At 38.9% G+C, this 17,258-nt stretch overlaps 1 protein-coding gene across 1 annotated transcript; it reads left to right on the top strand.

The window, feature by feature from the left end:
• Window positions 1-1,420: 1,420 nt before the first annotated feature.
• LOC130233298 (cytosolic sulfotransferase 1) lies at window positions 1,421-16,762 on the top strand. The gene is made up of 8 exons (XM_056463257.1): window positions 1,421-1,744; window positions 3,420-3,555; window positions 4,982-5,110; window positions 5,647-5,747; window positions 12,381-12,507; window positions 13,849-13,946; window positions 14,035-14,209; window positions 14,286-16,762. Exons 1-8 carry the CDS (start codon window positions 1,721-1,723, stop codon window positions 14,396-14,398), a joined length of 903 nt encoding a protein of 300 aa, XP_056319232.1. The 5' UTR covers window positions 1,421-1,720; the 3' UTR covers window positions 14,399-16,762.
• Window positions 16,763-17,258: the final 496 nt, after the last annotated feature.

The raw sequence follows: 17,258 nt of genomic DNA, 5'->3' as shown, positions 1-17,258 counted from the left end.
CTTAGTCCCTTTCTTTATCCGGGGTCACCACAGCAGAATGAACCGCCAATTTATCCAGCACATGTTTTATGCAGAGGATGCCCTTCCAGCTGCAACCCATCTCTGGGAAACATCCATTCACACTCATACATTACAGACAATTTAGCCTATACCTAATTCACCTGTATCGCATGTCTTTGGACTGTGGGGGAAACCAGAGCACCCTGAGGAAAACCCACGCGAACGCAGGGAGAACAAGCAAACTCTACACAGAAACGCCACCTGACCCAGCCGAGGCTCAAACCAGCGACCTTGTTGCTGTGAGGCGACAGCACTTCCTACTGCGCTACTGTGTCACCTATGTAAAACATATGCTGGATAATTTGGTGGTTCATTCCGCTGTGGCGACCCCTGACGAATAAAGCGATGAAACCAAAGGAATATGAAATGAATGTCTAGGAGTATGTGCACCTTTACCATTATATGCTCTCAAACTCATTTGAGTCTTGCTCATTGATTTGTTAAGTACCGTACAGTCACTCTACTATGCAATAATCAACTAGCCAAAATGTCTAAAAGCAAAGATGTTATTTAGAAACAAAAATCTCTGAATAATCCTCAAATACCACAAATAAAATGGAGCATTTAATTGGCATTTCTCATTTAGATAACCAAAATAGTTTTTTTTTTCAGTTCACAACCATCTTATATGTGTTTATGACCACAACATATAGATGAATGAAGACAAAGTTGTTCCAAAAAATTATTTACAAATTACATAACATTTTCTCAGAATTTAGCAATATGACAAATATATTTTATCTATTAGTCACATAACTCAATATTTCATTCTGTATTTGTGGTAGCCTGTATGTTCAAATCATTATAAGTATAATACTAGGCTCATGAGAAATTTGGTGTCTGAAATATTTCTCCAAAACCCTTAATACTTGGCTCCAGGTAAGTTTCAATGTATTTGTTTATATGACATGTCCACAAGATGGCATTGTTTCACCTATACATGTTTTATATCCTGCACATCATGAAAATGGTCTTTATGTTTTATTGTGCGATGAATCTGCAAACAATCCTATACTAATAAATAATGTTCCTAACAACAAAAGTTGCTGATTCCCACCTCCTGGTGTCCATTTAATCAACAAACACCAGCCAAAGTCATTTGTAAAAGTAGCATACAGTTTTGTCGCTTTAGATCGAGTTGCAAAAAAGAGGCTGGAAGTAATTTGAGACCACTGTGGCTAAAGGCCTGTTTTCCTCAAAGTCTCAAGAAACTGCTCCTTTGAGATCAATGCTAACTTCCTGTCACAACGCCAAAGCAAACCTTTCAGGCACCCCTCTAGCCCATGGAAGTTTCCTTTGTGTTATTTCCTTTGTTGTTGCAACACTATAAAAGAACTCATCTTAAACCAAGTAAACAGTGTGTTGTAGGGGGATGGTGAGTGCATCTGTGTGCAGAAAATGCCGGAAACTACATCTGTTATCATGGTCAAGCTAAAGTGCACAGAGTAAAAACTGTCTGGACTTGAAAATCCTGTGTGAAACTACGTGCGAAGTACACGTAGGGAGAGGGGTGGAGGAAAGAGGAAAGAACAAGATAAACTGTGACATCAGCATTGCATGACAGTATGGTATGTAGTTCAACAAGGAACTGCAGGACGTGTTTGAGAAGAGCAAAAGCAAATTGTACAAGATCTGCTATATAAAACACAGTTTCACCACAATGGACATCCCTGACTTGTCTTCTGTAAGTAAATCAATCTTTTTTATTTAAAAACCTTTTAATAAAGTATTTTGAAGTAAAATGCATTAATAAGTAACAAGTCAAAAACCCTTAACATTCACTCTTTATTGTGAATTGGATTGAAAAATGAACAAAGTTTAAATGAAAATTAACAACTACAGTGTAAATATGGATAGACATATACAGGTTAGAAAATATAAATGAAAATTATAAGCTTTGTTTTAAAAAATTCTGTGAATTAAAATGTACACATTAAGAATTTACAATTCCTGCAAACTCACAAGGTGATCAATAGTAACAGTTTTCTAAATATTTTCTTCCATTTTAATACTACAATGTTATAATTACATACACTTTATGCACTCCCAGGTAAGAACATGCAAAACATAACTTCATTCATTCATTCATTTTCTTTTCGGCTTATGCCAAGTTCAGACTGCATGATTTTGGCCCCGATTTTTACTCGCCGACAAGTTTTGAGAAATCGCTGACAAATGCCTAAAATCACAGGCAAATCATTGCTTGTTCACGTAAGTAACAATCACACAATGTGAACTACCAAAGACACCATCTGAGAGAATTGCAGATGAGTCGCCGATGTCTGTGAGATATTTGGCATGCTAAATATTTATGAAATGAGTTTTGACTGAAAAGAACATCGATAATCGTCTACAGCCAATGAAAGAGCAGCATTCACTAGTGTGGGTACCTGACGCCAGTGGGAGGTTGAGGGAGAAGTTAAAAGCACTCATGTGGGCAATATAACAACTGGGTCAAAAAAGAAAGTTGAGGAGAAATTGCTAATTCCCTTCAAACCCAGGTGAGCAAATATGTTTAAATAAGTTTTTTTACCCCATTTAAGGCTTCTTTCTCGTTATGTAGTTAATAACAAAAGATATACTTTGTGTTTTTGGTTGTGAGACGTAGCTTGGATGAATTTGTTGGCAATTCATCCTATTGTAAAGTCATGCAATGTGAAACCCTCTGTCGCGATCCATCTTGCAGTGTAAACAAAGCAGCGACAAAATGCTAGCTCAGATAGTCATGCAGTGTAAAAACTTCTGTGACATGATTACTTTTCAAATCATGCAGTCTGAACTCGGCATTAGTCCCTTTATTAATCTGGGGTCACCACAGCGGAATGAATCACTAACTTATTCAGCATACGCAGCGGATGCCCTTCCAGCTGCAACCCATAACTGGGAAACAACCATACACTCCCATTCACACACATGCACTACGGATAATTTAGCTTATCCAGTTCCCCTATAGTCCATGTCTTTAGACTTGTGGGGGAAACCCGAGTACCAGGAGGAATCCCACACGAACACGGGGAGAACATGCAAACTCCACACAGAAATGCCAACAAACCCAGCTGAGACTCGAACCAGCAACCCTATAGCTGTGAGGCAAGAGCGCTACCCACTGTGCCACTGTGCTGCCTAAACATAACTTACAGTTTATTTCATATGTTATGATCATTTGAATGCGCTTTGGAAATTTGTAATATTTAATAAATATAAGAAGAATTATCATGTTAAGTTATTTTTTGACAATTCTGTGAGCATAACCTCAAAACTCGAAAGATACTAAAACTAAACTAAAACGAAAGATTAACTCCAAACAGAAACGAATGCATTGAAACTTCAGCAATAACCTGACCCTTTTTATACTGTAGATGAAATTTTCCAGGCCTGAAATTTTTGAGTTTGAGGGAATCTCAATGATCAACCACTTCACTGACAACTGGGAAAAGGTGAAAAACTTTCAAGCAAGACCTGATGACATTCTAATCGCCACTTACCCCAAAGCAGGTGAGGGAACTGACCACGGGGCCATGACTTTGTATATTTTTCATGAGACCATGTTTTACTAAATATGTGTGCCTGGGCTACCATGCCAAATGGCTTAACACTAGTTGCCTGTTACTAGTTGTGCCTGAGGTACCATAGTGAATGGCTTAACATTAGTGGTCTATGACTATGTGTGCCTGGGCTGGCATGCCTAATTGCTAGTTGCAAGCGTTCAAACTGACCCTTATACTCCTATTTAAATAAGTGATTTGCTGTTGGAAGTGAAGATTAATGATTTTCACAGTTTAATATGGTAAACTCCAAATGTTTCTTTCTCGTTAGCCTATTCCTGGATCTGTAACTAAGATGGTGTATCCTCACAGCTTTTGCATACAATCCGATTTGCATAAACACTGCAGTTATAAACCTCTGCAAGACTATTAAACCTGACACTTGGCTAAAAACTTATGATGACTGTTCATTAAGAGATTAATAATGTAATAATTCAGTATGCACAAAGATATAGAGTAAAACGAGTGTTGACATTTCTTAGATGTAAACTACCGGACAAAAGCCTTGTCGTCGATCACAGTTGTAAGAACAACAAACAATAACTTGACTTCTAGTTAATCATTTGGAAAAGTGGTAGAAGGTAGATTTTTCTGATGAAACATCATTGTTACAGAAATCATTCAAGTACGGTGAAGGAAAAATCATGGTTTGGGGTTACAGTCAGTATGGGGGCTTGCGAGAGATCTGCAGAGTGGATGACAACATCAACAGCCTGAGGTATCAAGACATTTTTGCTACTCATTACATTTCAAACCACAAGAGAGGGCAAATTCTTTAGCAGGATAGCGCTCCTTCTCATACTTCAACCTCCAAATCAAAGTTCCTGTAAGGTGAAAGTGCTCCAGGGTTGGCCAGCCCAATCACCAGACATGAACATTATTGAGCATGTCTGGGGTAAGATGGAGGAGGCATTGAAATTATTTCTGTTAAGTGACAAGACTTTAGTCTTAGCAAAGTCAGACCTTACTGTCCTAATTAAATAATTAAAAATCAAGGCATGATCATATTTTATTTTGGTAAAGTAAGCGTAATCTGGCCTTTGCCTTTCATATTAGCCACTTCTGATACCAAACGATGAACTAGAAGTCAAGTTATTATATGTTGTTCCTAAAACTTAGATAGGCGACAAGACTTTTGTCAGGATTTTGCTTTGTAGATGATGTGATTGCTAGCAGGTATAATTAAAGAACTATCAAGCAGGATTAAGAGTTTCATGACAACTTTGAACCTATATCACACAAGCTATTTACCCAAGATTTCAGACATGTAATACAGACGGCATGCTGTAATCTTGAGTACAAAAGTGTTAGACAGACTATCATTTTATAGGTTTGCAGTTTATTCCATGGATTCCTTTTCTCCATTCTTCTTCTAGGTACCACCTGGGTGTCATATATTCTAGACCTTCTGTATTTTGGTAAAGATGCACCAGAGGAACATACTTCTCAGCCTATCTACATGAGAGTGCCATTCCTGGAGTCTTGTTTTAAAGTGATTGCACCAGGTCAGACTATATACATAGTCCATCTTTATCATTGTGTTCAAATGTTCATTATTGTGTATATATTATAGTGGCAATTTATCCAGAGTTTCACATTCCTTTGTATGCCACATTTGATGTTGATTGGGATCTTTGATGCTTGTGATTGGCTGCAGAAAAAAATCCATGAAGAGTTAATCATTCAGAAATAGTATTTGTTTTATTTACAATAAAGAAATGTAGAATATAGCTCTTTAATTAAATTAATAAAATAAAAACAAGTTGGACTGGAAAAGAAATTTCACAAAGCAGAGGCAAGGCCAAGTTCAACGTCAAAAATTTGTGCACTCTCAGTAAATCAAACCTCCACCTTCACATTCCTGTTCAATGGCCTTTGACCTGTAGGCACGTAGCCTCAAGAAAGAAAAATAAAAGACAAACAATTACAATAAAGAATTAATCGAATAAAGAAATGGCTCTTACATTTTTGGCTTTTGCAACTTAAGACTGATTTTGTGGTCTAAGGATACAATTTAGAACCACATTTATTTAATTTTCAGGAACGGAACTGGCTGATAATATGACAACCTCTCCTCGACTCATTAAAACTCATTTACCTGTTCAGCTTGTCCCCAAGTCCTTCTGGGAGCAGAACTCAAAGGTAATTCATACAACATTTCATGATTCTGTCATTTAATATATATAACTAATATTTAAGTGCACAGTGGATTTTATTACCCTTTTTGCTCTGTCATTTTAATCACCAGAGTTAGACTTTGTTTTTTGTCCAAGGCCTTGAAGTGGACATACATGGTGCGGTTTTTACTGTCATGCAAGCTTGTACAAATGTTTTTCCTGTCTGAGGAAGTTGCTTGGAAATCTTTGATGATTATACGGTTGTGGCTCGTACTATGTCTGAGGAACTTAGCCAAGCCTGGCATCTCATGAGCTCCCCGTCATTTTATAACATGTTAAAAAACGTTGTTTCCCAAACAACGACGTAACTCGCGGCTGAACAATCATAGTACGATGCATTGTTTGGCAAAAGAATGATGTAGTGACTAGTGTTTCCCAAAATCTGTAGTTTCTCTGTCGCAGATCCATCGTTTGAACCACGTTAGTTATAACGCCCATCATGATGCTCTAAACGGGGTGGTACAAAACTTATTTAGAGAAGAACCCCATAATTTCTTTGTGCAAGTTATATTGTTTTACATTTATATGCATTAAAAAACATCCAATATTAGTTTTGGTAAAAACATGCACTCGCTTTCCATATTAATTTAAATATATGTAAACGGCACATATGGCCTGTTTCCTTTACAAATATTATTGAGAATATTCCATAGTCTATTCTAAATTAACATAAAATCACTTACAAAAGCTAACAGGTATTCTAATATCATATATAAATCATATAAATAAATAGTGAGGCATTTATTAAGAAATAAAATATTTATTATTTATTAGGAAATGAAAAAAAATCCTACTTTATTGATAATAATAATATTAATGACGATGATGACGATTACTATTAACTAGGATATTGTTTGTTTATTCATTTATTTATTTATTTATTTTGAAAAGTCTACTTTTACATATTGACACACGCAAACCAATGCAGAAATGTTCTAACTAACAGGCTCATGTCATATACAGTACAGATTCTAAATAAACAACCTACTATAAATTAAAAGCATTAACGTATGCTATGATTTTTTTGATTTCACAAGCTTTGGAGACTTAACATAAATTCCGCTTTTAAATAATAGGTCAACTATAGCTTTCGTCATGAACCACGGCTGTGTTCAAAATGACATCAATGTTTTCAAAGTGCACTGTGAAGGGAGTGCAATTGTAAACATGAAGATCTCTAAAACTGAACTGAAAAAATACTTTAAAAGCAAATTACAGTGATGACTTTAATGCTTGAAAAAAATAATTCCAAGTTTAAATGTTAGAAGGTTCTAAACGAATAGGGCATGGGGGGATAACTGGGAATAGAACATAGTCAGGAACTATGTTTCTAACTACAGCTCCAGAGGTGTAGTTGCAAGTGTAGAAGTTTGCGACGAAGTTGGCGAATGTTCGTTGGAACAATGGATTTGGGAAACGCCAAATCAATGAACTATGTAACGACACAACTTGCGACCTTAGTTGGCTAACGATGGTTTTCGGATATGCACCCCAGGATGATAAACTCTGAGCGTGTCATGCATGAGTCGTCAGAAATAGTATTTTACAATTAAAATTCACAAATACACACACAGGGAACCAGTTTGGTTTCCCGGTGCTAAAATTGAACCTGTATTTTGTGTTTTGTGTAGTAAACATTCATAGCTTGTATTAATAGCTCACAGAGAAAGAGAGAGAGAGAGCTACAGAGAGTATAAAAATAGAATGCAATGTTTTCCTCTGTCCTTGTTTTTTGGCATGGAATTTCATGCAATTACTTAAGAATTCACTAGGTTATAAACCTGTGTCGTAAATCATTGTCTCTAAACTATTTTCGGACAAACTCTTATGAATATCAAAAATTGCACTGTGTATGTCTGCATTTAGAATTTATGATCAATAAATCACTTTTTTTTCTTTTCACATCTAAAAGTTGAAGCAACATTCCACTTTTTGGGAGAAATAGGCCCATCTTACAAGTTCCCTAGAGTTAATCAGTTCCATTCAGCTGATCTCCAGGTCTAGCGGGAGCACTTTTACCTTAGCTTAGCATAAATCATCGAATCGGATTTGATCATAACAATCTCACTCAAAAAATTCAAAAAAAATCTGTAATTTTCTTCGGTAATTGGACCATGTACCAAGCCTGATGAATAATGAAAAGTGGATAAGGCTAGGAACTATACTCTCATTCTGGTGTAATAATCAACGAACTTTGCTGCCATCCCATGGCTGCAGCAGAAGAAATGAAATTGGGCTGCACTGGAAAATAGTTCCCTGCCTAGGTAACTAGGTAATAGTGCTGTGTGATATCATTGCACCTGGTGCAGCCATGGTACTGCAGCAAAGGTCCTTGATTAATACAGCATAGTTCCTAGTGCTCTATGTTACTATGGGTCACATAAGGCTGATTTATACATCTGTATCAAGTGGACATGGATGACATCAACCCTGATGTGCATCTCAAAAAATGTAACAACACGTTGTGACGACATGTAGCGCAAGTAGGCATGGGCCGGTATAAGATTCTGACGGTATGATAACCTTGTATAAAAATATCACGATTTCACAGTATCACAGGATTATGCTAAAATATATTCTTTTTAACTGTCTGGGTAAGAAACTAAAACTTTTTTCCCCTTTGAACACAATATATTTATTTAAAAAATATTTTGAAACAGTAAATATATCAGGTTAAATAACTCAAATGAATCACTGACTTCTGCTGTCTTCATTAGTTTTAAAAACACTGATTTCTTTACCATTTAAAACGGCATATTTGGATATTTTTTTCTGCTGGAGATACTGTTGTCCTAAAAAAAAAAAATTTAAAATGTTAAATAAAAAAATCTTACATATACCTTAGGAATGGTATAACAGAAAAAGTTTTTAAAAACATTGACTTTTCCAAACCGATATACCTTGAAAACGGTTATCGTCCCATGCCTAAATCAGAATCAGAATCAGAATCAGAAAGAATCAGAAAGAGCTTTATTGCCAGGTATGTTCACACATACGAGGAATTTGTTTTCGTGACAGAGCTTCTACAGTGCAACAGGATTACAGAGACAGGACAAAAAACAGATAATAAATATATTTTTTTAAAAATAGAAGTAAGTAGTGAGTGCAAATATACAGATTGACAAGTGTATGTACATGTTTATTACTATATACAACGTTATATGTGCAGCTGTTATGTGCAAATTGGCATGTAAAGTGTGTTGTTAAATAAGTGTATATGTGTATAAAAGTGTATAGCAAGTAGTGATGTTGGTTCCACAATTATTATCATCAAGTGTTCATGAGATGGATTGCCTGAGGGAAGAAACTGTTTCTGTGTCGGGCTGTTCTGGTGCGCAGTGCTCTGTAGCGTCGACCAGAAGGTAAAAGTTCAAAGAGGCAGTGTGCTGGGTGTGAGGGGTCCAGAGTGATTTTGGCAGCCCTTCTGCTCGCTCTGGATAAGTACAGTTCTTGGGGAGTAGGAAGGGTTGTACCAGTGATTCGCTCAGCAGTCCGAACTATTCGACGTAGTCTTTGGAGGTCGTATTTAGTAGCTGAGCTAAACCAGACAGTTATTGATGTGCAGATGACTGATTCAATGATGGAGGTGTAGAACTGTTTCAGCAGCTCCTTTGGGAGGTTAAACTTCCTCAGCTGACGAAGAAAGTACATCCTCTGTTGAGCTTTTTTGACAATGGAGTCAATGTGAGTGTCCCACTTCAGGTCCTTAGAGATGGTGGTGCCCAGGAACTTGAATGACTCCACTGCTGCCACAATGCTGTCCATGATGCTCAGTGGGGGGAGAGCAGGGGGGTTTCTCCTGAAGTCCACTATCATCTCCACTGTTTTGAGCGTGTTGAGCTCCAGGTTGTTGTTACTGCACCAGACAGCCAACTCCTTAACCTCCTGTCTGTAGGCAGACTCGTCACCGTCCTGAATGAGGCCGATAAGTGTGGTGTCGTCTGCAAACTTCAAGAGCTTCACAGAGGAGTCTTTTGATGTGCAGTCATTCGTGTACAGGGAGAAGAGCAGTGGGGAGAGGACACACCCCTGGGGGGCGCCAGTGCTGATTGTGCGGATGCTAGATGAGAATTTTCCCAGCTTCACCAGCTGCTGCCTGTCCGTTAGGAAGCTGTTGATCCAATGACAGACAGAGGTGGGCACAGAGAGCTGAGTTAATTTGGGCAGGAGAAGTTTTGGGATGATGGTGTTAAACGCCGAGCTGAAGTCAACAAACAACATCCTCACATAGGTCCCTGGTCTGTCTAGGTGTTGCAGAGCATAATGCAGTCCCATATTTACTGCATCATCCACAGACCTGTTTGCTCTGTAGGCAAACTGAAGAGAATCCAGTGAGGGTTCAGTGATGTCCTTCAGGTGAGCCAGCATCAGTTTTTCAAAGGACTTCATGACCACAGATGTTAGTGCCACCGGTCTGTAGTCATTTAGTCCTGTAAGTTTGGGTTTCTTTGGGATGGGGATGATGGTGGAGCGTTTGAGGCAGGAGGGCACTTCACACAGCTCCAGTGATCTGTTGAAGATCAGGGTGAAGATGGGGGCCAGTTGGTCAGCACAGGATTTTAAACAGGCTGGTGTTATAAAATCTGGGCCTGGTGCTTTTTTCCTCTTTTGTTTCCGGAAGACCTGGCACACCTCCTCTTCACTGAACTGTAGGGCAGGTATGAGGGAGGCGGGGGATGGTGGTGTTAATGGTGGCGTGAAGAGCAGTTCAGAGTGGGTGTGGGGGGTTTTCTCAAACCGGCAGTAAAACTCATTCAGGTCGTTTGCAAGTCGTTCATTGTCTACAGTGCTGGGGGATGGTGTCTTGTAGTTTGTGATGTTTTTCAAACTTTTCCACACAGATGCTGAGTCGCTGGAAGAGAACTGACTCCTTAGTTTCTCAGAATAGTTCCTTTTTGCGACTCTGATCTCCTTTTCCAGTGTGTATTTGGCCTGTTTATACAAGGCCCTATCCCCATTTCTGTAAGCAACCTCCTTGGCCTGACGTAGCTGTCTGAGTTTTACAGTGAACCATGGTTTGTCATTATTGTATGTGAGTTGAGTCCTGGTAGGAATGCACACGTCTTCACAGAAACTGATATAAGATGTTACAGTCTCTGTGAGCTCATCCAGATCGTTTGCAGCAGCTTCAAAAACACTCCAGTCAGTGAGGTCGAAACAGGCTTGTAGATCCCGCTCTGTTTCGTTAGTCCATCTTTTCACAGATCTTAATACAGGTTTGGCTGTTTTCAGTTTCTGCCTGTAGGTTGGAATAAGATGAATCAAACAATGGTCAGAGTGTCCCAAAGCTGCTCGTTGGACGGAGCGGTATGCATCCTTTATTGTAGTATAACAGTGATCCAGTATATTTCTGTCTCTTGTGGGACATGTAACATGCTGTCTATATTTTGGCAGTTCACGGGACAGTTTTGCTTTGTTAAAGTCCCCGAGAATGATTAAAGCAGAGTCCGGGTGTTGTTGCTCTAACACCGTGATCTGATCAGCTAGTCTCTGTATCGCCAGACTCGCGTGCGCGAGCGGAGGAATGTAAACACTGACGAGGATGAACGAGCAGAACTCGCGCGGGGAGTAAAAAGGCTTACAGTTAATAAACAGTGCTTCGAGATCTGGACAGCACATCTTCTTTAAAACTGTTACATCTGTACACCACCTTTCATTGATGTAAAAGCACGTCCCGCCACCGCGTGATTTCCGCGTTGATTCTTCGTCGCGATCCGCTCTGAACAGCTGATAGCCCGGTAGGTGAAGCGCGTTGTCCGGTATGGTGTCGTTCAGCCAGGTTTCCGTGAAACACAGAGCAGCTGAATGCAGAAAATCCCTGTTTGTCTGAGAGAGCAGAATGAGTTCGTCTATTTTGTTGGGTAGAGAGCGGAGATTTGCTAGATGAATGCTAGGCAGCGCGGTCCGAAATCCGCGCTGTCTGAGTTTCACAAGCGCGCCTGCACGCTTTCCTCGTCTGCGCGCTTGAAAGCGTTTGAGCAGCACCGCGGCTCCTCCGACTACGATGTCCAACAGAACATCAGATAAATCCAGGTATGGAAAAATATTCGGTGGTGTATGTGCCCGAATGTCCAACAATTCGTCTCTGGTGAAACTAATTGTAGGAAAATGACTCGAGACAGGACAAACTAACAAAAACACAAACACTACTGCAGAGCACGACACGGAGGCTGCCATCGTCATCGGCGCCATCTTGGTCCTATCCTTTTAAATGCAAGCTCTGTTATCAATCGGTTGGCATTGGTGACTAGTGTGGGTGGGACCCATTGGCACGAGTGTTTAACAAGCGCCGGGTCCCAAGGAGAGGCTCCCAGATAGATACTTTTATTTTTTGTTCACTTTTTGATTTAAGTTGTTGCACGTCCACCGGTTCCTGTCTCTTAATGAGTGAGTTTGAGCTACTTGTATAGTGAGTTAGCATTACAGGTATTTCCAGTGTAAACAAAACACACACTGAGAAACTTGACAGAGTAAATGATTTTTGTCATTTTGTAAATCAGCAAAACAACATAATTATTCTGGCATCTTTCTGTGAATTAATGACAATAGTTTTCTCTTATTAACACATAATGTCCTTCACATTTTTCACCTATTCCAGGTTGTGTATGTAGCTCGGAATGCAAAAGACAATGTGGTTTCCTATTTTCATTTTGATCGAATGAACATGGCAGAGCCTGAACCAGGAGATTGGAACACCTACTTACAGAAATTCATGGATGGAAAGAGTAAGTAAAAGTGATCAAATGTCTAATAATAAAAATAAATTAGCATTCAAGTTACAATTTCAACCATTTTAAACAGCCATTTTAATATAATTTTAAAGTGCCCCTATTATGGGTTTTTTGAAAATGAGCTTCCATGCAGTGTGTAACACAGCTCTAAGTGAATAAAAACATCCAGCTGAGGTTTAAATCTAAAAGTGCACCTTGTTTAAAACTATTGATTCTTTAGCAAAATATTTTACTCAGAGTCGAATAAACAAATCGAGTTGGGTTTGGATCTTTTGATTGATCGCATTGACATCGATACGGTACATCGCCAAAATATGGAGTTACAGTTCCGGTAAAATGTGGACGTGCTTTCACTTCAGACACTAGCAGAGGCACGAGGGATCACAGGACTGATCATGACATGAAGATGACGATCACTGACAGATGGAGATTCGGCTGTGGGGAATGCAGGGTTAAAGTTCATTCTCACAACAATACCACAGTATAGCCAACCTAGTGCTGTGTTTGTTTGTGTTTCTTCTTCCTCTGGATCATAACATGTACTGTAAGTGTCATTAAAATTGTTGCCTCGTTTTGTGTAGTTTGCAAAACATGTGTTTAATTATGTGTTGTAAGTTGTAATCACCCCGCGCGGCGTATAGATTATAAATCAGTTAAATCTGTATGGGGCTGTTCACATATCGGGTCCAAAACTATGTTAAAAACGCGATGCCTGCTTCTTCCTTTACCGATTTAAATGCGATTCTAAACTGGCGATCCTCTGCTGTTTGCCTTTGCTATGGCCACCATCAGCTTTTCCCACACGGTCAATTTTCAAATTTTGCCATTGTGTGGATTAATACTGAATGTGTGTCGTTGTCATTACTTGGGGTTAGGGTTAAGAGTAGAGTATGCTGGTGTTTATCTGCATTGTTTTATTGCATTCCTGCACTGGGATCTCAAATACTTTCTGCTAATTCATACTGTAGCCGTGGTGTGCATTTCTGTCTGTCTTGTGCTGAACGCAGTCAACCAATCTCAATAAACTGGGTCATCGGTCCAATCAGCGCAGATGAGCTTCGCGCTAAGGAGGGGTTTGGGAACAAATGAATCGCTGAACAAATCATATGAGAGTCGCTGGGATAATTAGGTAAAATTAGATGCATATTATAAGACAACGAGGGTGTTTTTTGACCTTGCACGCATGTCAGCAAAATAAGGGCTCTTTAAAAATATTAATAAAATTTTACAAAAACAAGATAGCTTTTAACTTTTAACAAAATGTTTTTACATGCAACCCCTACATGCTGTACATAAATATTGGAATAAGATTTAACATCGGACATTTCTTTCCAGGTGTATTTGGTCCTTGGTATGACCATGTCAATGGATACTGGGAAAAAAAACAGACTTATTCTAACCTATTGTACTTGTTCTTTGAGGATTTGGTTGAAGTAAGTTCATAAAGTAACATGTAGCTGTAAAATCAGTTATAAATACAGTGATAAATAGTTTGGAATAAAAAAAATCTGTCTTTACCAGGACACTGGACGTGAAGTGGACCATTTGTGTTCTTTCTTGGGTTTGTCCACTTCAGTCAATGACAGGGAGAAGATAACGAAAGACGTTCAGTTTGATGCAATGAAACAAAACAAGATGACCAACTATTCCTCTCTCCCAGTCATGGACTTCAAGATCTCGCCCTTCATGCGGAAAGGTGAAAGAAGTACTGAAACATCCCATTTAGTCCCTCTGAATTCTGACTAATACATTTTATCTTCTCTTTTCAAAAGGTAAAGTTGGAGACTGGAAAAATCACTTCACTGTGTCACAAAATGAACAGTTCGATAAGGTCTACAAAGAGAAGATGAAGAATTCCACTGTCAAGTTCCGCACTGAGATTTAATATATCATGCTCTAGATATTTCTTCAGAGTAGCAGCTAACAATATGATCTGGGTCCCTAACAGAAGTCTAATTATAGTACAGATATTTAGTATAGATGTTTGATCAGTTACAGAATATATTGTAATTATGAAATTTATAGGTTGATTTTTGTGGAGAATGGTAACACTTTCAAAGTACAGTAAGTGATGTGATTGTGTTTTTTTTTTTCACAACAAAAAAAATCAACACAACAACACAGATGTAACCATTTCATAGCCACGTGTATAAGCCTTGTCATTTACATAAAATGCTTTTATTCAATTCACAGTCACTCTCGCTCACTTTCCTTCGGCTTAATATCTAATTTATCATGGGTCACCACAGTGGAATGAACCGCCAATTATGTTTTATGCCTTTCCAGCACTAACAGCACACCCATTCACACACACTCATACACTACGGCCAATTTAGCCTTTATCCAATTCTCATTATACCGCATGTCTTTGTACTATAATAGGAAACTAGAGCACCAAAAAGAACTCTATGCCAGCATGTGGAGAACATGCAAACTCCACATAGAAATACCATTTTAACCAGTTGGGACTTTAGCCAGAGACCCTCTTGCTGTTCTCTGAGCCTTATTAAATTAAATTCATCTTTATTTCCATAGCTCTTTTTACAATGTAAATTCTGTCAAAGCAGCTTAACATAAAGGAGGAAAAGAGAATTAAAAGCCATACAAATATTCCAGGTTGTGGAACATTCCAAAATATCAGGCAGCCAGGAGAGTATCGGAAGTACTAAACTTCTTGAAAGCAGGATCAGCCAGGCTGACCTCCTCAGTCTTTTTACAGGTTAGGAGTCTTGTTGTCATACTTGATGCTGATCTTTGTTTGACTAAGCAAATGTGTTAAGTTCTGTTGTCAATAACAGTTTATAGCAGTTTTCTCCCTCAGTCATCTATTACAAATGGTACATGCTGCAACAAGGTTGTTCTCCTAGTCAAAATAAAAGGATCATGTTACATGGTATTTATTTAAGTGTTTCTTTTCAATTAATAAATTTGCTGTTTGTTTTTAAAGCTCCCTCATCTTCAAGATCATTAAGATCTTCTGACAGGGCTTTGTTAGCTGTCCAGAGAGGGGTCTGTGTGCAGTTGCAAGCTTAGCTGCATTCAGTGCTTTTAATGTGCACAAAGCCAGACTTAGATTTAAGGAGTTTAAAATCCTAAACGATAATGAAATCTGCTTGCTGCACACACATGAGGAAAATATTTGGCAATTTTATTACCTCTAATCTAAAACTTGCAATTCATTTCAATTCATCTTTATTTCTATAGTGCTTTTACAATGTAGATTGTGTCAAAGCAGCTTCACATAAAAGTTCTAGTAAACTGAAACTGTCAGTCCAATTTTCAGTCTCTCTTCCTGCACAGGAAGAGAGACTTCCTGTGCAGAGCTGCAGTCTAGGCATCGGAGGCTGAAGGCTGGACGTCCATTGTAGAGAAGCTGCAGGTGGGAGAGGTCACCGGCTGGTGTACAGGCTGGCCCACGGAATCAATGCGAAGACTCGTTTGTCACTGGGGTCTTTCAGGAAACAGTCTCATGCTCTCTACTCCTCCATGACCACCAAAGAATTCGCTCAGGATATGGCCTAGTCTAGGATTATGGCCTCGGGATAATAAAAAACAGACTAACATTAGCCTAGATGCCGTTCAAACTATAATGTCTTTTGGGAAGAGTTCCTGTCTCTAGTTGCTCTAATTAATGCAGCCTAACAATCCTTTAGAGGATTTGGATTTCAACACACTACGAGATTTGGAAACTTCAGCAAAAAACACACTTCAGGATATTGTTAAGTTTATCATGCCCCATGGGGCGCATCACCAGATCACAAAATAACTCTTACTGTATGTACACACAGAAAGCGGCAAGTGCGTCAATAGCCGGAAGTCATTCATTTTCAATGGTAGCAGGCGGCGAGGAGCAGTGCGGCGCGTTTTCGCTGGTGTGAACATGGAGGAGAGTTGAAATCAAGTCAACTTTATGGTAATGAGCTATGACGCAGTTCGGCGGCAAGCAATCAAAATGTAGAATTGCTGCTTCAGAATATTTCAGACATATGGAACATTAACATTAACAAAATTTGGCCGTAGTGTATAAGTGTGTGTAAATATGTGAGAGTGCATTGGTGTTTCCCAGTACTGGGTTGCGGTTAGAGGGGCATCCACTGTGTAAAACCTATGCTGGAATAGTATGTGGTTCATTCCGCTGTGGTGACCCCTGATAATCAGGCACTAAGCCAAAGGAAAATGAATGAATACATTTTACAAGTAACAACAGTTAATATTCAATTCATAAAGTATTCTAACAGTTGGTAAATAACATGAAGAACCTTCTGTGAGTATAATTTCTTACCAAATTGGAGCTGTCAGTTTGTTTTTGTAGGAAATGCAAAAATGTTTGTATTATACACTCGGCCTGAATACCTCACTCTGACTGGACTCTGCACTTTGTGACCTGGCAGAACTGATGAAAGTAGATTAATTAACTCCCAACTCCATCACCCTGAATAAAGGGGGCCACCGCTGGGCTGTCCTGAGTCCCCTGCTCTACTCTCTCTTTCTCTCTATATCACTGTTTCCTTCCATAGCTTCACCTCTAATATTAAATTTGCAGATGATACAATTGTTTAAGACATAATAGCTAACAAGAATGCAAGAAATCAGGCCAGCTGAGGAAGTTCAGAGCTTTGCAGCAATCCTGAAATCTATTTATTTAGGGGCCACTTAACTGCAAGTCTATTAACTGCATCTAGGTGTGGTATGGGAAACGCTACAGTCAAGAATGAGAATTAGGTTGAGCACATCTCAGTGTCTGT

This window comes from Danio aesculapii, chromosome 8, assembly GCF_903798145.1.
Source record: "Danio aesculapii chromosome 8, fDanAes4.1, whole genome shotgun sequence".
In the NCBI taxonomy this organism is placed as follows: Eukaryota; Metazoa; Chordata; class Actinopteri; order Cypriniformes; family Danionidae; genus Danio; species Danio aesculapii.
This window is presented reverse-complemented; position numbering and strand designations above follow the sequence as displayed.

Bases quoted from the DNA above. Each gene is read 5' to 3' on its own strand.
- LOC130233298 (XM_056463257.1), top strand. From the start codon at position 1,721: ATGGACATCCCTGACTTGTCTTCT. The intron at 12,508-13,848 runs GTAAGTAAAAGT...ATTTCTTTCCAG, and splicing joins GAAATTCATGGATGGAAAGA to GTGTATTTGGTCCTTGGTAT. The intron at 14,210-14,285 runs GTGAAAGAAGTA...TCTTTTCAAAAG, and splicing joins CTCGCCCTTCATGCGGAAAG to GTAAAGTTGGAGACTGGAAA.